Genomic DNA, 20,849 nt, shown 5'->3' with positions numbered 1-20,849 from the left:
CCAGGGGATATTCAAGACGCGGCTTATCAGGGATTTGGTTTCACATGATTTAAAGAGTCAATAATTTAAAAGGCAAAATCAGTTTAGTTTTGCCCTTTAAATTATTGCTGCTATGGGGTATATGCAATTGCGGTCGAATTCCCGAAATTGTCGAATTTCGGGTCATTTTCGACCAAAAAAAAAATTCGCCTATGCAATTCAGTGCTTTCCGACCAAAAAACGGACTTTCAAAATTCGACTTTTTGAAATTCGAATTTTTGCAAATTCGACTTTTCTGCAATGATATAAGTGCTGCAATTCGACCAAAGCATATTCAATTCAAGTTTGGAAATTCGACAGCAGTGCTTTTAGACAGCAAATTCGTCATTTTCAATCCGCCACACTTTGGAGGGTGAAAACAAATAAAAAAATTTTAAACATGTTTTTTTTTGTGTTTTTTTTTTTGGGAATAGCAGATCTATTTATATTAGAAGGGATTAGGTACTTTTTTTTGGAGGCACAAATATTATTTATATATTTTTTAAAATATTATTATTTTTTTTTTTTTTTATTGCTGGAACGGTAAAATCCTAAAAAAAAATGTCGTGGGGTCCCCCCTCCAAAGCATAACCAGCCTCGGGCTCTTCGAGCTGGTCCTGGTTCTAAAAATGCGGGGGAAAAATTGACAGGGGATCCCCCGTATTTTTAAAACCAGCACCGGGCTCTGCGCCTGGTGCTGGTGCCAAAAATACGGGGGACAAAAAGCGTAGGGGTCCCCCGTATTTTTAACACCAGCATCGGGCTCCACTAGCTGGACAGATAATGCCACAGCCGGGGGTCACTTTTATGCCGTGCCCTGCGGCCGTGGCATTAAATATCCAACTAGTCACCCCTGGCCGGGGTACCCTGGGGGAGTGGGGACCCCTTCAATCAAGGGGTCCCCCCCCCCCAGCCACCCAAGGGCCAGGGGTGAAGCCCGAGGCTGTCCCCCCCCATCCAATGGGCTGCGGATGGGGGGGCTGATAGCCTTTTGTGATCATGAAAAGAATATTGTTTTTTCCAGCAGTACTACAAGTCCCAGCAAGCCTCCCCCGCAAGCTGGTACTTGGAGAACCACAAGTACCAGCATGCGGGAGAAAAACGGGCCCGCTGGTACCTGTAGTACTACTGGAAAAAAAATACCCAAATAAAAACAGGACACACACACCGTGAAAGTAAAACTTTATTTCATACGTCGACACACACATACTTACCTATGTTCACACGCCGACATCGGTCCTCTTCTCCATGTAGAATCCAGGGGTACCTGAAAATAATAAGAATTTACTTACCGATAATTCTATTTCTCGGAGTCCGTAGTGGATGCTGGGGTTCCTGAAAGGACCATGGGGAATAGCGGCTCCGCAGGAGACAGGGCACAAAAGTAAAGCTTTCCGATCAGGTGGTGTGCACTGGCTCCTCCCCCTATGACCCTCCTCCAAGCCAGTTAGGTACTGTGCCCGGACGAGCGTACACAATAAGGGAGGAATTTTGAATCCCGGGTAAGACTCATACCAGCCACACCAATCACACCGTACAACTTGTGATCTAAACCCAGTTAACAGTATGATAACAGCGGAGCCTCTGAAAAGATGGCTCACAACAATAATAACCCGATTTTTGTAACTATGTACAAGTATTGCAGATAATCCGCACTTGGGATGGGCGCCCAGCATCCACTACGGACTCCGAGAAATAGAATTATCGGTAAGTAAATTCTTATTTTCTCTATCGTCCTAGTGGATGCTGGGGTTCCTGAAAGGACCATGGGGATTATACCAAAGCTCCCAAACGGGCGGGAGAGTGCGGATGACTCTGCAGCACCGAATGAGAGAACTCCAGGTCCTCCTTAGCCAGGGTATCAAATTTGTAGAATTTAGCAAACGTGTTTGCCCCTGACCAAGTAGCTGCTCGGCAAAGTTGTAAAGCCGAGACCCCTCGGGCAGCCGCCCAAGATGAGCCCACCTTCCTTGTGGAATGGGCATTTACATATTTTGGCTGTGGCAGGCCTGCCACAGAATGTGCAAGCTGAATTGTATTACCCATCCAACTAGCAATAGTCTGCTTAGAAGCAAGAGCACCCAGTTTGTTGGGTGCATACAGGATAACAGCAAGTCAGTTTTCCTGACTCCAGCCGTCCTGGAACATATTTTCAGGGCCCTGACAACATCTAGCAACTTGGAGTCCTCCAAGTCCCTAGTAGGTGCAAGGCACCACAATAAGCTGGTTCAGGTGAAACACTGACACCACCTTAGGGAGAGAACTGGGGACGAGTCCGCAGCTCTGCCCTGTCCGAATGGACAAACAGATATGGGCTTTTTTGAGAAAAAACCACCAATTTGACACTCGCCTGGTCCAGGCCAGGGCCAAGAGCATGGTCACTTTTCATGTGAGATGCTTCAAATCCACAGATTTGACTGGTTTTTAAACCAATGTGATTTGAGGAATCCCAGAACTACGTTGAGATCCCACAGTGCCACTGGAGGCACAAAAGGGGGTTGTATATGCAATACTCCCTTGACAAACTTCTGGACTTCAGGAACTGAAGCCAATTCTTTCTGGAAGAAAATCGACAGGGCCGATATTTGAACCTTAATGGACCCCAATTTGAGGCCCATAGACACTCCTGTTTGCAGGAAATGCAGGAAACGACCGAGTTGAAATTTCTTTGTGGGGCCTTCCTGGCCTCACACCACGCAACATATTTTCGCCACATGTGGTGATAATGTTGTGCGGTCACCTCCTTTCTGGCTTTGACCAGGGTAGGAATGACCTCTTCCGGAATGCCTTTTTCCCTTAGGATCCGGCTTTCCACCGCCATGCCGACAAACGCAGCTGCGGTAAGTCTTGGAACAGACATGGTACTTGCTGAAGCAAGTCCCTTCTTAGCGGCAGAGGCCATAAGACCTCTGTAAGCATCTCTTGAAGTTCCGGGTACCAAGTCCTTCTTGGCCAATCCGGAGCCATGAGTATAGTTCTTACTCCTCTACGTCTTATAATTCTCAGCACCTTAGGTATGAGAAGCAGAGGAGGGAACACATACACCGACTGGTACACCCACGGTGTTACCAGAACGTCCACAGCTATTGCCTGAGGGTCTCTTGACCTGGCGCAATACCTGTCCCGTTTTTTGTTCAGACGGGACGCCATCATGTCCACCTTTGGTATTTCCCAACGGTTTACAATCATGTGGAAAAAACTTCCCGATGAAGTTTCCACTCTCCCGGGTGGAGGTCGTGCCTGCTGAGGAAGTCTGCTTCCCAGTTTCCATTCCCGGGATGAAACACTGCTGACAGTGCTATCACATGAATTTCCGCCCAGCGAAAAGTCCTTGCAGTTTTTGCCATTGCCCTCCTGCTTCTTGTGTCGCCCTGTCTGTTTACGTGGGCGACTGCCGTGATGTTTTTCCCACTGGATCAATACCGGCTGACCTTGAAGCAGAGGTCTTGCTAAGCTTAGAGCATTATAAATTTACCCTTAGCTCCAGTATATTTATGTGGAGAAAAGTCTCCAGACTTGATCACACTCCCTGGAAATTTTTTCCTTGTGTGACTGCTCCCCAGCCTCTCGGGCTGGGCTCCGTGGTCACCAGCATCCAATCCTGAATGCCGAATCTGCTGCCCTCTAGAAGATGAGCACTCTATAACCACCACAGGAGAGACACCTTTGTCCTTGGATATAGGGTTATCCGCTGATGCATCTGAAGATGCGATCCGGAACATTTGTCCAGCAGATTCCACTGAAAAGTTCTTGCGTGAAATCTGCCGAATGGAATTGCTTCGTAGGAAGCCACCATTTTTACCAGGACCCTTGTGCAATGATGCACTGTTTTTAGGAGGTTCCTGACTAGCTCGGATAACTCCCTGGCTTTCTCTTCCGGGAGAAACACCTTTTTCTGGACTGTGTCCAGAATCATCCCTAGGCACAGCAGACGTGTCGTCGGGATCAGCTGCGATTTTGGAATATTTAGAATCCACCCGTGCTGTTGTAGCAGTATCCTAGATAGTGCTACTCCGACCTCCAACTGTTCCCTGGACTATGCCCTTATCAGGTGATCGTCCAAGTAAGGGATAATTAAGACGCCTTTTCTTCGAAGAAGAATCATCATTTCGGCCATTACCTTGGTAAAGACCCGGGGTGCCGTGGACAATCCAAACGGCAGCGTCTGAAACTGATAGTGACAGTTCTGCACCACGAACCTGAGGTACCCTTAGTGAGAAGGGCAAATTTGGGACATAGAGGTAAGGATCCCTGATGTCCCGGGACACTATATAGTCCCCTTCTTCCTGGTTCGTTATCACTGCTCTGAGCGACTCCATCTTGATTTGAACCTTTGTAAGTGTTCAAAAAAATTTTTTTAGAATAAGTCTCACCTAGCCTTCTGGCTTCAGTACCACAATATAGTGTGGAATAATACCCCTTTTCTTGTAGTAGGAGGGGTAATTTAATTATCACCTGCTGGGAATACAGCTTGTGAATTTTTTCCCATACTGCCTCCTTGTCGGAGGGAGACCTTGGTAAAGCAGACTTCAGGAGCCTGCGAAGGGGAAACTTCTCGACATTCCAATCTGTACCCCTGGGATACTACTTGTAGGATCCAGGGGTCCTGTACGGTCTCAGCGCCATGCTGAGAACTTGTCAGAAGCGGTGGAACGCTTCTGTTCCTGGGAATGGGCTGCCTGCTGCAGTCTTCTTCCCTTTCCTCTATCCCTGGGCAGATATGATCTTATAGGGACGAAAGGACTGAGGCTGAAAAGACGGTGTCTTTTTCTGCAGAGATGTGACTTAGGGTAAAAACGGTGGATTTTCCAGCAGTTGCCGTGGCCACCAGGTCCGATGGACCGACCCCAAATAACTCCTCTTCCTTTATACGGCAATACACCTTTGTGCCGTTTGGAATCTGCATCACCTGACCACTGTCGTGTCCATGACATCTTCTGGCAGTTATGGACATCGCATTTACTCTTGATGCCAGAGTGCAAATATCCCTCTGTGCATCTCGCATATATAGAAATGCATCCTTTAAATGCTCTATAGTCAATAAAATACTGTCCCTGTCAAGGGTATCAATATTTTTAGTCAGGGAATCCGACCAAGCCACCCCAGCTCTGCACATCCAGGCTGAGGCGATCGCTGGTCGCAGTATAACACCAGTATGTGTGTATATACTTTTTATGATATTTTCCAACCTCCTGTCAGCTGGACCTTGAGGACGGCCCTATCTATAGACGGTACCGCCACTTGTTTTGATAAGCGTGTGAGCGCCTTATCCACCCTAAGGGGTGTTTCCCAACGCGCCCTAACTTCTGGCGGGAAAGGGTATACCGCCCATAATTTTCTATCGGGGGAACCCACGCATCATCACACACTTTATTTAATTTATCTGATTCAGGAAAAACTATGGTAGTTTTTTCACATCCCACATAATACCCTCTTTTGTGGTACTTGTAGTATCAGAAATATGTAACACCTCCTTCATTGCCTTTAACGTGTGGCCCTAATAAGGAATACGTTTGTTTATTCACCGTCGACACTGGATTCAGTGTCCCTGTCTGTGTCTGTGTCGACCGACTAAAGTAAACGGGCGTTTTAAAACCCCTGACGGTGTTTTTGAGACGTCTGGACCGGTACTAATTGTTTGTCGGCCGTCTCATGTCGTCAACCGACCTTGCAGCGTGTTGACATTATCACGTAATTCCCTAAATAAGCCATCCATTCCGGTGTCGACTCCCTAGAGAGTGACATCACCATTACAGGCAATTGCTCCGCCTCCTCACCAACATCGTCCTCCTACATGTCGACACACACGTACCGACACACAGCACACACACAGGGAATGCTCTGATAGAGGACAGGACCCACTAGCCCTTTGGAGAGACAGAGGGAGAGTTTGCCAGCACACACCAAAAACGCTATAATTATATAGGGACAACCTTATATAAGTGTTTTCCCTTATAGCATCTTTTTTATATATTTCTAACGCCAATTTAGTGCCCCCCCTCTCTGTTTTAACCCTGTTTCTGTAGTGCAGTGCAGGGGAGAGCCTGGGAGCCTTCCCTCCAGCCTTTCTGTGAGGGAAAATGGCGCTGTGTGCTGAGGAGATAGGCCCGCCCCTTTTTCGGCGGCCTCGTCTCCCGCTCTTAACGGATTCTGGCAGGGGTTAAATATCTCCATATAGCCTCCGGAGGCTATATGTGAGGTATTTTTAGCCAAAATAGGTATTCATTTGCCTCCCAGGGCGCCCCCCTCCCAGCGCCCTGCACCCTCAGTGACTGCCGTGTGAAGTGTGCTGAGAGGAAAATGGCGCACAGCTGCAGTGCTGTGCGCTACCTTTAGAAGACTGAGGAGTCTTCTGCCGCCGATTCCGGACCTCTTCTTACTTCAGCATCTGCAAGGGGGCCGGCGGCAAGGCTCCGGTGACCATCCAGGCTGTACCTGTGATCGTCCCTCTGGAGCTGATGTCCAGTAGCCAAGAAGCCAATCCATCCTGCACGCAGGTGAGTTCACTTCTTCTCCCCTAAGTCCCTCGTTGCAGTGATCCTGTTGCCAGCAGGACTCACTGTAAAATAAAAAACCTAAGCTAAACTTTTCTAAGCAGCTCTTTAGGAGAGCCACCTAGATTGCACCCTTCTCGGCCGGGCACAAAAATCTAACTGGCTTGGAGGAGGGTCATAGGGGGAGGAGCCAGTGCACACCACCTGATCGGAAAGCTTTACTTTTGTGCCCTGTCTCCTGCGGAGCCGCTATTCCCCATGGTCCTTTCAGGAACCCCAGCATCCACTAGGACGATAGAGAAAAAAGATCAATATACTCACCTCAACCAGGCTCCAGAGATAAATCCACGTACTTGGAGAAAAAAACAAACCGAACACCCGCTCCATGCCGGACTGAAAGGGGTCCCATGCTGACACATGGGACCCCTATCCCCGAATGCAGAGAGACCTGTCAGTGACAGCTGTCACAGAAAGGTCTCTATAGCCAATCAGGAAGCGCAACTTCGTTGCGCTCATCTGATTGGCTCTGTGCGTCTGAGCAGACAGCGCATCGCACAGCCCAGTCCATTATATTCAATGGTGGGAACTTAGCGGCTAGCGGTGAGGTCACCCGCCGGTCAGCGGCTGACCGGCGGGTGACCCCCCCGCTAGCCGCTAAGTTCCCACCATTGAAAGTAATGGAGCGGCTTTGCGATGCGCTGTCACATCACAGACAGCGCACAGCCAATCAGATGAGCGCCACGGAAGTAGCGCTTCCTGATTGGCTGAAGGGACTTCAGTGACAGGAGTCACGTGATGTCCCGGCATTCGGGAGAAAGGGGTCTGATGTGAAAGCATTGGACCCCTTTCTAGTCCGGTATGGATCGTTGTTCGTTTTTTTGTTTTGCCAAGTACGTGGATTATCTCTGGACCTGGATGTACCTCTGGACGCTGGAAGGTGAGTATAATTTTTTCACAGGTACCTCGGATCGTCGGAGACCGTGGCAGTCGGCGTGTCAACATAGGTAAGTATGTGTGTGTCGGCGTATGAAATAAAGTTTTACTTTCACGGTGTGTGTGTCCTGTTTTTATTTGGGTATTTTTTTTCCAGTAGTACTACAGGTACCAGCGGGCCCGTTTTTCTCCCGCATGCTGGTACTTGTGGTTCTCCAAGTACCAGCTTGCGGGGGAGGCTTGCTGGGACTTGTAGTACTAATGGAAAAAACAATATCTTTTTATTATCACAAAAGGCTATCAGCCCCCCCATCCGCAGCCCATTGGATGGGGGGGGGACAGCCTCGGGCTTCACCCCTGGCCCTTGGGTGGCTGGGGGGGGGGGACCCCTTGATTGTAGGGGTCCCCACTCCCCCAGGGTACCCCGGCCAGGGGTGACTAGTTGGGTAGTTAATGCCACGGCCGCAGGGCACGGCATAAAAGTGACCCCCGGCTGTGGCATTATCTGTCCAGCTAGTGGAGCCCGATGCTGGTGTTAAAAATACGGGGGACCCCTACTCTTTTTGTCCCCCGTATTTTTGGCACCAGCACCAGGCGCAGAGCCCGGTGCTGGTTTTAAAAATACGGGGGATCCCTGCCCAATTTTTCCCCTGCATTTTTAGAACCAGGACCAGCTCGAAGAGCCCGAGGCTGGTTATGCTTTGGAGGGGGGACCCCACGCCATTTTTTTTTCCGGGTTTTTCCCGTTTTTTCCCGTTTTTTTAAATCGCTGCAAAATCCGCCAAATCGGCCGATTTTCGCCCGCGACTCTGGCGAATCCGTTTTTCATTGAATATGGTGAATTCCGGAAGCCACCTTCCGGGATTCACCTGTCGAATTGAGTCGAATTAAAAAACGGCGAAAATTGCCGCGAATTCGACCGCAATTGCATATACCCCTATATATCTACAGACCTAATGAACAATATTGCAACGTTTTACGGAATGCACACCCTATTACATATACCACAAAGTCCAACAATTACAAGAATGGCGATGCAACTGTTAAACCTTTCAGGACATAGAACTTTCTCTTCCTTGACCAAGTGGAATAGATATGTGGTGAAATTACCAGCTGTCGGGATCCCAGCAGTCAGGATACCGACGCCGGAATACCAACCGCCAGGGAATCCCGAGCCAAGCCCAGTATTCCCACTCAGGTAGTGGTCCACGCCACCACCTGAGGGAGAATATAATAGTGTGGCGACCAAAGGCCACCACCAGGCCCGAAGCGTGGCGAGAGCTGCACTTGCTGCTGGGATTCTGGCTGTCGGGTTCCCGTCGGCGGTCTCCTGACCTCCGGGATCATATACCAATCCGGTAGAATATATTCCTTGGCCTTTTATATACATTCTGTATTGGACATGCTTTTCCCCAAAGAAAGAGACATACTGTAAAACACCAGATAAGCGTCATAGTATCTCCTTTTTGTATGTGTGAATTTTTTATTTATGATTAGAAATATAGTCTACAAATGACTGCACTGTGTTTGGCATCCAACTCGCTGTTATTTTAGAATCAATGCGGGACACCTAAGAGGGACGGATTTGCTCATGTTATCTAATTGTGAGCAGTGTTGTAGTCTACCCCGTGCTTTTATTAGTGGGAATCAGTAAGCACAGAAAAGCAAGTTATATTTTCTCACAAATTTATATCAAATACTGTAATTACTACACTGGAGTGCACTTTATATTTCATAGATATCTATACCCGACTACCATCTGGAAGACAAGGAACAAGCATCCACCCATTATATTAGGAAGTGGATGCCCTGCTTCTCTTTACTGTGTATACAGCAAAATCCCATCCCCTATTTTAAAGGTGAAGACAAAAGATAGAAAAAAGTTGGAGATTTCTACGTTAGTATTTGTACTGCATTGCAGATACTTCTGTTTAGCACCATAAGATAATTTATTATATGCGTTTTTATAGTTATGATAATGCCATCTGAGGATGGCATTGCCAGAACAGAGTGGACTACACAAAGCTGGATAAATCGGCTCTCCTAAGTGTGGTGTGTTTGTCCCCCAGGCTAAAATGGCCAGACAGCCACTGTTCAGGACTCACATCTACTCTGCTTAATTGTTCTACAAGTAGAGAAAGGTACATAGCATAATGTGTCAGGGATCAGTATGTTCCATACGGATGTGTGAGCCCTGGCCTGTGTTTGTTCCTGTAGTTTGGGTGGAGTCGTCGTCCTTGGCAGCGCTGCACCATGAGGCAAGAGAAGGTATCTACTAACAGAAAGCAGTAGTTTTTAGGAACTTTGGGGCCTATTTACTAAGCCTTGGATGGAGATAAAGTACCAGCCAATCAGCTCCTAACTGTATTTTTTTAGCCTGTAACATGGCAGTTAGGAGCTGATTGGCTGGTACTTTATCTCCATCCAAGGCTTAGTAAATAGACCCCTTTGTTACTGATGGGAAACTCACACATGCAAATATTAAAGGCAATCAGCTAACCACTGCGTCTATTCTGACTTCTCTCATCTGATCTCATGGTTTAGTGATCGACAGTGTTACTAAACTTGAGCCCTAAGGGGTAGATGTATGAAGGGTCGGTTTGGGGTGGGTGGGTGTAGAAGATAACGAGGCGAAGCAGAAAGTGTTACAGCCGCACGATCGTACCGCTATAATACATCTACCCCTAAATAACTAATCATGTTTTCAGAATTGTTATGTCCCCTGAGATGGACTGCATCAAGACAGGACCGAGTGATTATTCCTGAGGCTGCAGTTGAGAACCCCTATTTTATAGCTACGTTTTATTACAGCTAATAGGAAGCACAAGGGTTGGCCAAATTATCTTGATACTAACACAATGGCCGAGATTATGTAATATGTAATACCTGGATCTACTAGTCTCTGCACCGGTGGTGGGAGAACAAGTGTATGTTCCCCAGGACTGACATGTGCATCCTGTGCCTGCGATTCAGGCAGAGCGAAAGCTTCATCTGCTGTGTCAGTGGGTGTTTCCGGTGCCAGGAGAGGAGCCTGATAACAGAAAACAGCAAAGCTTACCATTCATAAACTACAAGCATATTCCCTATAAATAAATCTAGCATTCAAGTACCTCAGAGACATAACAAGACAGCTAGAGTCTTCCCTTTTTATTACTACCCTACAAATAACACATTTGCTTTCCACTTTCACTACACATCACTCACCCTATAATAGCAGCCTCACAGCAACACCACGCCTGCTCTGTGTTTTAAGCTGGTAGTAGAAAGAAGCCCCAATAACCTACTTTAGTTCAGTTTATTACGATGCTTTCCCTTTAGCACTGTAGGCAGCTGTTATTCCCAAAGAGAGTTTAAAGTGGATAATAAGGATGGGAAGGTGTGTCATTTCTGTTTCAAATGATTATCTACTATAGAAAAATGAAAATCTGTCATTCTGTCCTTCTGTCTGTTTTTCTATACAGATCCACAGTTTACAAGCGAAGATCGTGACATTTTACATACAAGCGTATTAAAACATGGCGGACGCAACTAAAACAATTTGAAACCCCTAGCACCCCTAGGGGGGCAGACAGCAGCATAGAGTATATCAGGAGACAGCATAACTCCGGAATTGCTGGACCCATGTACTCAAAAATTGGTACACATATGCCTTCCAATCTGCCAACAAACACTGTGGGAGGAAGAAACCCCTAGGACCCTTACGGGGTGAGGCAGCAGCACTGAGTATTTCAGCAGACAGCATAACTCTGGAATGCCTACAGCAATTTACAACAAACTTGGTACACATATGACTTACACTCTGGAAACAAACACTATGGGGGTCAGACACCCCGAGCACCACTAGGGGTGGGACAGCAGCACAGAGTATGTCAGCAGCCAGAAAAACTGTGGAAGGCCTGGAGCAATTTACATCAAACTTGGTACACATCTGACTTAAAATCTTGGAATAAACTCTGTGGGGGTTAAAAACTCCTATCACCCCTAGGGGTGGCACAGCGTCACAGAGTATTTCAGGAGACGGCATAAATCCCGAAAGGATAGACCAATTTACAACTGGGTACACATATGACTTAAGCTAGGGAAAATAAGAATGTGGGGGTCAAACACCGCTAGCACCCCTAGGGGTGGGACAGCAGCACAGAGTATGTCAGCAGACAGCATAACTGTGGAAGGACTGGAGCAATTTACAGAAAACTTGGTACACATTTGACTTACAATCTCGAAGACACCCCTACCACCCCTAGGGGTGGGAAAGCGGCAAAGAGTATTTAAGGAGACAGCATAACTCCCAAATGGGTAGACCAAAGAAAAACAATATAGATAGAGTGCGCTGTCAACGGCAGCCTGTACAGGGAAGGTCAGTTCCCTTGATTATATGTAAAAAAAAGAAGAAATAAGTACTGGCGCCGGCTGAAAGTCAGAAATATATCAGACAACTGAATCAATAGGTAAATTAAAAAAATATTATTTTTAATATACTTTCATAAAGGAGATATCCTACTCCTTAAATGTTTAAAACAATTGCATAAGCACAATAGGGATTTAAAATGCCACATGTACCCCTCCAAACACAGTGTCCACAGTCCCTGGCTAGACCAATTTACAACAAACTGGGTACACATATGACTTACACTCGGGAAACAAACAATGTGGGGGTCAGACACCCCAAGCTCCCCTAGGGGTGGGACAGCAGCACAGAGTACGTCAGCAGACAGCATTACTGTAGAAGGCCTGCAGCAATTTACACCAAACTTGGTACACATCTGACTTACAATCTGATAACAAACTCGGTGGGGGTTATACACCCCTACCACCCCCTACGGGTGGGACAGCAGCACAGAGAATTTCAGGAGACAGCATAACTCCAGAATACCTAGACCAATTTACAACAAACTTGCTACACATATGACTTAACAAGCTGGGAACAAACACTGTGGAGGTAAGACACCCCTAGGGTTGAGGCAGCAGCACAGAGTTTTTTAGCAGACAGCATAACTCTGGAATGCCTGGAGCAATTTACACCAAACTTACTACACATGTTACTTACACTCTGGGAACAAACACTGTGGGGGTAAGACACCCCTAGGGTTGAGGCAGCAGCACAGAGTTTTTTAGCAGACAGCATAACTCTGGAATGCCTGGAGAAATTTACCCCAAACTTGCTACACAAATTACTTACACTCTGGGAACAAACACTGTGGGGGTAACACACCACTAGCACCCCTAGGGGTGGGCAAGCAGCACAGAGTATATCAGGACATGCATGATATGTCAGTGATGACAGGGCTGCATGGGACAGGGGCAGTGACATGATGTGAGGAGGGGAATGGAGGTAGCACGAACCCACACACTGACAGTTATATAGTGGAAGTAGCATGGACCCCCAGCAGCACATTGGGTTTTCAGTTTATTGATGTGTATAACATTTTCCATGCTTTTTTATACTATGTTATTTATACGGTGTGTTTAATATTTAAATTAATTTTTGTAAACAAACATTCTTAAAATCCCGGGCAACGCCGGGTACTCCAGCTAGTAATGATATAAAGAAAACATTAACTGTGGGCATTCTCATGTTATTCACTATAGTAGACGGTTGCTTAACAGCCTGGCAGATGCGTTTTGTACCAGCTGTAAGCAGAGCAATTCTTTTGCTGGGAGACCCAGATAGAGGACATTGCAGTAGTCCAATCGAGATGATACAAAAATAAGATTTTACTTACCGATAAATCTATTTCTCGGAGTCCGTAGTGGATGCTGGGGTTCCTGAAAGGACCATGGGGAATAGCGGCTCCGCAGGAGACAGGGCACAAAAAGTAAAGCTTTTTCCGATCAGGTGGTGTGCACTGGCTCCTCCCCCTATGACCCTCCTCCAGACTCCAGTTAGGTACTGTGCCCGGACGAGCGTACACAATAAGGGAGGATTTTGAATCCCGGGTAAGACTCATACCAGCCACACCAATCACACCGTACAACTTGTGATCTAAACCCAGTTAACAGTATGATAACAGCGGAGCCTCTGAAAGATGGCTTCCTTCAACAATAACCCGAATTAGTTAACAATAACTATGTACAATTTATGCAGATAAACCGCACTTGGGATGGGCGCCCAGCATCCACTACGGACTCCGAGAAATAGATTTATCGGTAAGTAAAATCTTATTTTCTCTATCGTCCTAGTGGATGCTGGGGTTCCTGAAAGGACCATGGGGATTATACCAAAGCTCCCAAACGGGCGGGAGAGTGCGGATGACTCTGCAGCACCGAATGAGAGAACTCCAGGTCCTCCTTAGCCAGAGTATCAAATTTGTAAAATTTTACAAACGTGTTCTCCCCTGACCACGTAGCTGCTCGGCAAAGTTGTAATGCCGAGACCCCTCGGGCAGCCGCCCAAGATGAGCCCACCTTCCTTGTGGAGTGGGCCTTTACAGATTTAGGCTGTGGCAGGCCTGCCACAGAATGTGCAAGTTGGATTGTGCTACAGATCCAACGAGCAATCGTCTGCTTAGACGCCGGAGCACCCATCTTGTTGGGTGCATACAATATAAACAACGAGTCAGATTTTCTGACTCCAGCTGTCCTTGCAATATATATTTTTAATGCTCTGACAACGTCCAGTAACTTGGAGTCCTCCAAGTCACTTGTAGCCGCAGGCACTACAATAGGCTGGTTCAGATGAAATGCTGACACCACCTTAGGGAGAAAATGCGGACGAGTCCGCAGTTCTGCCCTGTCCGAATGGAAAATCAGATATGGGCTTTTGTAAGATAAAGCTGCCAATTCTGACACTCTCCTGGCAGAAGCCAGGGCTAGAAGCATGGTCACTTTCCATGTGAGATATTTCAAATCCACCTTTTTTAGTGGTTCAAACCAATGAGATTTTAGGAAATCCAAAACCACATTGAGATCCCACGGTGCCACTGGAGGCACCACAGGAGGCTGTATATGCAGCACTCCCTTAACAAAGGTCTGGACTTCAGGGACTGAAGCCAATTCTTTTTGAAAGAAAATCGACAGGGCCGAAATTTGAACCTTAATAGATCCCAATTTGAGACCCATTGACAATCCTGATTGCAGGAAATGTAGGAATCGACCCAGTTGAAATTCCTCCGTCGGAGCACTCCGATCTTCGCACCACGCAACATATTTTCGCCAAATTCGGTGATAATGTTGCACGGTTACTTCCTTCCTTGCTTTAATCAAAGTAGGAATGACTTCTTCCGGCATGCCTTTTTCCTTTAGGATCCGGCGTTCAACCGCCATGCCGTCAAACGCAGCCGCGGTAAGTCTTGAAACAGACAGGGACCCTGCTGAAGCAAGTCCCTCCTTAGAGGTAGAGGCCACGGATCTTCCGTGATCATCTCTTGAAGTTCCGGGTACCAAGTCCTTCTTGGCCAATCCGGAACCACTAGTATCGTTCTTACGCCTCTTTGCCGTATAATTCTCAATACTTTTGGTATGAGAGGCAGAGGAGGAAACACATACACCGACTGGTACACCCAAGGCGTTACCAGCGCGTCCACAGCTATTGCCTGCGGATCTCTTGACCTGGCGCAATACCTGTCCAGTTTTTTGTTGAGGCGAGACGCCATCATGTCCACCATTGGTCTTTCCCAACGGGTTACCAGCATGTGGAAGACTTCTGGATGAAGTCCCCACTCTCCCGGGTGAAGATCGTGTCTGCTGAGGAAGTCTGCTTCCCAGTTGTCCACTCCCGGGATGAACACTGCTGACAGTGCTATCACATGATTCTCTGCCCAGCGAAGAATCCTTGCAGCTTCTGCCATTGCACTCCTGCTTCTTGTGCCGCCCTGTCTGTTCACATGGGCGACTGCCGTGATGTTGTCCGACTGGATCAACACCGGTTTTCCCTGAAGCAGAGGTTCTGCCTGGCTTAGAGCATTGTATATTGCTCTTAGTTCCAGAATGTTTATGTGAAGAGACGTTTCCAGGCTCGTCCATACTCCCTGGAAGTTTCTTCCTTGTGTGACTGCTCCCCAGCCTCTCAGGCTGGCGTCCGTGGTCACCAGGATCCAATCCTGTATGCCGAATCTGCGGCCCTCCAATAGATGAGCACTCTGCAACCACCACAGAAGAGACACCCTTGTCCTTGGAGACAGGGTTATCCGCAGGTGCATCTGAAGATGCGACCCTGACCATTTGTTCAACAGATCCCTTTGGAAAATTCTCGCGTGGAATCTGCCGAATGGAATTGCTTCGTAAGAAGCCACCATTTTTCCCAGGACTCTTGTGCATTGATGTACAGACACCTTTCCTGGTTTTAGGAGGTTCCTGACAAGCTCGGATAACTCCTTGGCTTTTTCCTCCGGGAGAAAAACCTTTTTCTGAACCGTGTCCAGAATCATCCCTAGGAACAGCAGACGAGTTGTCGGCATTAACTGGGATTTTGGAATATTCAGAATCCACCCGTGCTGTTTTAGCACTTCTTGAGACAGTGCTAATCCCATCTCTAGCTGTTCTCTGGACCTCGCCCTTATTAGGAGATCGTCCAAGTATGGGATAATTAATACGCCTTTTCTTCGAAGAAGAATCATCATCTCGGCCATTACCTTTGTAAAGATCCGAGGTGCCGTGGACAATCCGAACGGCAGCGTCTGAAACTGATAGTGACAGTTTTGTACAACGAACCTGAGGTACCCCTGGTGTGAGGGGTAAATTGGAACGTGGAGATACGCATCCTTGATGTCCAAGGATACCATAAAGTCCCCCTCTTCCAGGTTCGCTATCACTGCTCTGAGTGACTCCATTTTGAACTTGAACTTCTTTATGTACAGGTTCAAGGACTTCAGATTTAGAATAGGCCTTACCGAGCCATCCGGCTTCGGTACCACAAAAAGAGTGGAATAATACCCCTTCCCTTGTTGCAGAAGAGGTACCTTGACTATCACCTGCTGAGAGTACAGCTTGTGAATGGCTTCCAAAACCGTCTCCCTTTCGGAGGGGGACGTTGGTAAAGCAGACTTCAGGAAACGGCGAGGTGGATCTGTCTCTAATTCCAACCTGTATCCCTGAGATATTATCTGCAGGATCCAGGGATCTACTTGCGAGTGAGCCCACTGCGCGCTGTAATTTTTGAGACGACCCCCCACCGTCCCCGAGTCCGCTTGAGAAGCCCCAGCGTCATGCTGAGGCTTTTGTAGAAGCCGGGGAGGGCTTCTGATCCTGGGAAGGAGCTGCGTGTTGCTGTCTCTTCCCTCGACCTTTGCCTCGTGGCAGATATGAATAGCCCTTTGCTCTCTTATTTTTAAAGGAACGAAAGGGCTGCGGTTGAAAAGTCGGTGCCTTTTTCTGTTGGGGAGTGACTTGAGGTAGAAAGGTGGATTTCCCGGCTGTAGCCGTGGCCACCAAATCTGATAGACCGACTCCAAATAACTCCTCCCCTTTATACGGCAAAACTTCCATATGCCGTTTTGAATCCGCATCGCCTGTCCACTGTCGCGTCCATAAAGCTCTTCTGGCCGAAATGGACATAGCACTTACCCGTGATGCCAGTGTGCATATATCCCTCTGTGCATCACGCATATAAAGAAATGCATCCTTTATTTGTTCTAACGACAGTAAAATATTGTCCCTGTCCAGGGTATCAATATTTTCAATCAGGGATTCTGACCAAACTACCCCCGCACTGCCCATCCAGGCAGTCGCTACAGCTGGTCGTAGTATAACACCTGCATGTGTGTATATACTTTTTTGGATATTTTCCATCCTCCTATCTGATGGATCTTTAAGTGCGGCCGTCTCAGGAGAGGGTAACGCCACTTGTTTAGATAAGCGTGTTAGCGCCTTGTCCACCCTAGGAGGTGTTTCCCAGCGCTCCCTAACCTCTGGCGGGAAAGGGTATAATGCCAATAATTTCTTTGAAATTATCAGCTTTTTATCAGGGGCAACCCACGCTTCATTACACACGTCATTTAGTTCTTCTGATTCAGGAAAAACTATAGGTAGTTTTTTCATACCCCACATAATACCCTGTTTAGTGGTACCTGTAGTATCAGCTAAATGTAACGCCTCCTTCATTGCCAAAATCATATAACGTGTGGCCCTACTGGAAAATACGGTTGATTCGTCACCGTCACCACTGGAGTCATCGCCTGTGTCTGGGTCTGTGTCGACCGACTGAGGCAAAGGGCGTTTCACAGCCCCTGACGGTGTTTGAGTCGCCTGGACAAGCACTAATTGATTGTCCGGCCGTCTCATGTCGTCAAACGACTGCTTTAGCGTGTTGACACTATCCCGTAGTTCCATAAATAAAGGCATCCATTCTGGTGTCGACTCCCTAGGGGGTGACATCCTCATATTTGGCAATTGCTCCGCCTCCACACCAATATCGTCCTCATACATGTCGACACACACGTACCGACACACAGCAGACACACAGGGAATGCTCCTAACGAAGACAGGACCCACTAGCCCTTTGGGGAGACAGAGGGAGAGTTTGCCAGCACACACCAAAAGCGCTATATATATATCAGGGATAGCCTTATAATAAGTGCTCCCTTATAGCTGCTTTGTTATATCAAAATATCGCCATAAATGTGCCCCCCCCTCTCTGTTTTACCCTGTTTCTGTAGTGCAGTGCAGGGGAGAGACTTGGGAGCCGTCCTGACCAGCGGAGCTGTGAGAGGAAATGGCGCCGTGTGCTGAGGAGATAGGCCCCGCCCCTTTTCCGGCGGGCTCGTCTCCCGCTATTTAGAAAAATTAGGCAGGGGTTAAATATCTCCATATAGCCTCTAGGGCTATATGTGAGGTATTTTTAGCCTTTATAGGTACTCATTTGCCTCCCAGGGCGCCCCCCTCCCAGCGCCCTGCACCCTCAGTGACTGCCGTGTGAAGTGTGCTGAGAGGAAAATGGCGCACAGCTGCAGTGCTGTGCGCTACCTTTAGAAGACTGCAGGAGTCTTCAGCCGCCGATTCTGGACCTCTTCTGATTTCAGCATCTGCAAGGGGGCCGGCGGCGTGGCTCCGGTGACCATCCAGGCTGTACCTGTGATCGTCCCTCTGGAGCTTGATGTCCAGTAGCCAAGAAACCAATCCATCCTGCACGCAGGTGAGTTGACTCCTTCTCCCCTCAGTCCCTCGCTGCAGTGATCCTGTTGCCAGCAGGAATCACTGTAAAATAAAAAACCTAGCTAAACTTTCTCTAAGCAGCTCTTTAGGAGAGCCACCTAGATTGCACCCTTCTCGGCCGGGCACAAAAATCTAACTGGAGTCTGGAGGAGGGTCATAGGGGGAGGAGCCAGTGCACACCACCTGATCGGAAAAAGCTTTACTTTTTGTGCCCTGTCTCCTGCGGAGCCGCTATTCCCCATGGTCCTTTCAGGAACCCCAGCATCCACTAGGACGATAGAGAAATCATGAATGACTTTTGATCTTCAGAGAGAATTAAGTGCTTGATTCTGGCTATGTTCCTCAGTTGAAATAATGAGGATTTGATAGTAGCTGATATCTGATGTTTAAGTGTCAAGAAACCATCCAGGACAACACCAAGATTCCCCACATGATCAGTTTTGTCATTTTGAACATTTAAGTGTAAGTCTGGTTGGTTGGCTATGCTGCAGTCTTGTCCTTTGATGTTGAGGTCCTATTATAAAGACCTCTGTTTTATCAAGATTCAGTCACAGCCAACTGGCACTCATCCACTCCTGGAGCTCAGCTAGCAAGCCATTTAGGGCTGTTAGGGGTACTCAGTACCCGGAGGAAAGGATGGGTACAGTTGTGTATCATCCGCATAGCAGTGGTAAACCTGGCCATGGATCCGATTATTTCACCCATACTACGAAAAACATGGGGTATAGAACAAGAAAAGAACTACTGTAGTGAACACTAAGTGATGTGCAAGGTAGTGTTTTCTCACAGATTCCAAATAAAACCCCTATTACAGGACACCACTCATTTACAAGGTAACAAAACACTTAATTTTTTACGGTAATATTTAATGCAGCCATGTACCTCATTATATCCATTGGTTGGAGGCACTGCCGGCTCAGGGTCAGGTGGCAGTGGTGAAGGCAGTTTAATTTCACTATCTTTCCTTGGCGTAACAGCCTGTAAGGGAATCCGGTGCAAGTAACCATATCCGATACCACATCCCAAGCTACGAGAGAACACCAAATCATCATCATCACGGACCCTATGCCAAGCCAGTGTCACTTACATTACATGAGGTACAGGTTGAGTATCCCTTATCCAAAATGCTTGGAACCAGAGGTATTTTGGATATGGGATTTTTCTGTATTTTGGAATAATTGCATACCATAATGAGATATCATGGTGATGGGACCTAAATCTAAGCACAGAATGCATTTATGTTTCATATACACCTTATACACACAGCCGGAAGGTAATTTTAGCCAATATTTTTTATAACTTTGTGCATTAAAAAAATAAGAATTTACTTACCGATAATTCTATTTCTCGTAGTCCGTAGTGGATGCTGGGAACTCCGTAAGGACCATGGGGAATAGCGGCTCCGCAGGAGAAAGGGCACATCTAAAGAAAGCTTTAGGATCACCTGGTGTGCACTGGCTCCTCCCCCTATGACCCTCCTCCAAGCCTCAGTTAGGATACTGTGCCCGGACGAGCGTACACAATAAGGAAGGATTTTGAATCCCGGGTAAGACTCATACCAGCCACACCAATCACACTGTACAACTTGTGATCTGAACCCAGTTAACAGCATGATAATAGAGAAGCCTCTATAAAAGATGGCTCACTACAACAATAACCCGAATTTTTGGGTAACAATAATTATGTACCAGTATTGCAGACAATCCGCACTTGGGATGGGCGCCCAGCATCCACTACGGACTACGAGAAATAGAATTATCGGTAAGTAAATTCTTATTTTCTCTGACGTCCTAGTGGATGCTGGGAACTCCGTAAGGACCATGGGGATTATACCAAAGCTCCCAAACGGGCGGGAGAGTGCGGATGACTCTGCAGCACCGAATGAGAGAACTCCAGGTCCTCCTCAGCCAGGGTATCAAATTTGTAGAATTTTACAAACGTATTTGCTCCTGACCAAGTAACTGCTCGGCAAAGTTGTAAAGCCGAGACCCCTCGGGCAGCTGCCCAAGATGAGCCCACCTTCCTTGTGGAGTGGGCATTTTAAGATTTTTGGCTGTGGCAGGCCTGCCACAGAATGTGCAAGCTGAATTGTACTACAAATCCAACGAGCAATCGTCTGCTTAGAAGCAGGAGCACCCAGTTTGTTGGGTGCATACAGGATAAACAGCGAGTCAGATTTTCTGACTCCAGCCGTCCTGGAAACATATATTTACAGGGCCCTGACCACGTCAAGCAACTTGGAATCCTCCAAGTCCTTAGTAGCCGCAGGTACCACAATAGGTTGCTTCATGTGAAATGCAGAAACCACCTTAGGTA

General features: G+C 47.4%; 1 protein-coding gene across 5 annotated transcripts in view; it reads right to left on the bottom strand.

Moving 5' to 3' along the window:
• Positions 1–20,849, bottom strand: part of GORASP1 (golgi reassembly stacking protein 1) — a 142,316-nt gene that overhangs the window by 28,107 nt on the left and 93,360 nt on the right. For all 5 annotated transcript variants that reach the window (XM_063921829.1, XM_063921832.1, XM_063921830.1 and 2 more), the window contains 2 exons: positions 19,416–19,560; positions 10,332–10,476 (listed from right to left, as the gene is read on the bottom strand). In XM_063921829.1, coding sequence (XP_063777899.1) covers positions 10,332–10,476; positions 19,416–19,560 — 290 coding nt within the window. The remainder of the gene's footprint in view (positions 1–10,331; positions 10,477–19,415; positions 19,561–20,849) is intronic.

Source organism: Pseudophryne corroboree, chromosome 5 (assembly GCF_028390025.1).
Source record: "Pseudophryne corroboree isolate aPseCor3 chromosome 5, aPseCor3.hap2, whole genome shotgun sequence".
NCBI classification, from domain to species: domain Eukaryota; kingdom Metazoa; phylum Chordata; class Amphibia; order Anura; family Myobatrachidae; genus Pseudophryne; species Pseudophryne corroboree.
Note: the sequence above shows the minus strand (reverse complement) of the source record. Positions and strands in the feature narration are given on the sequence as shown.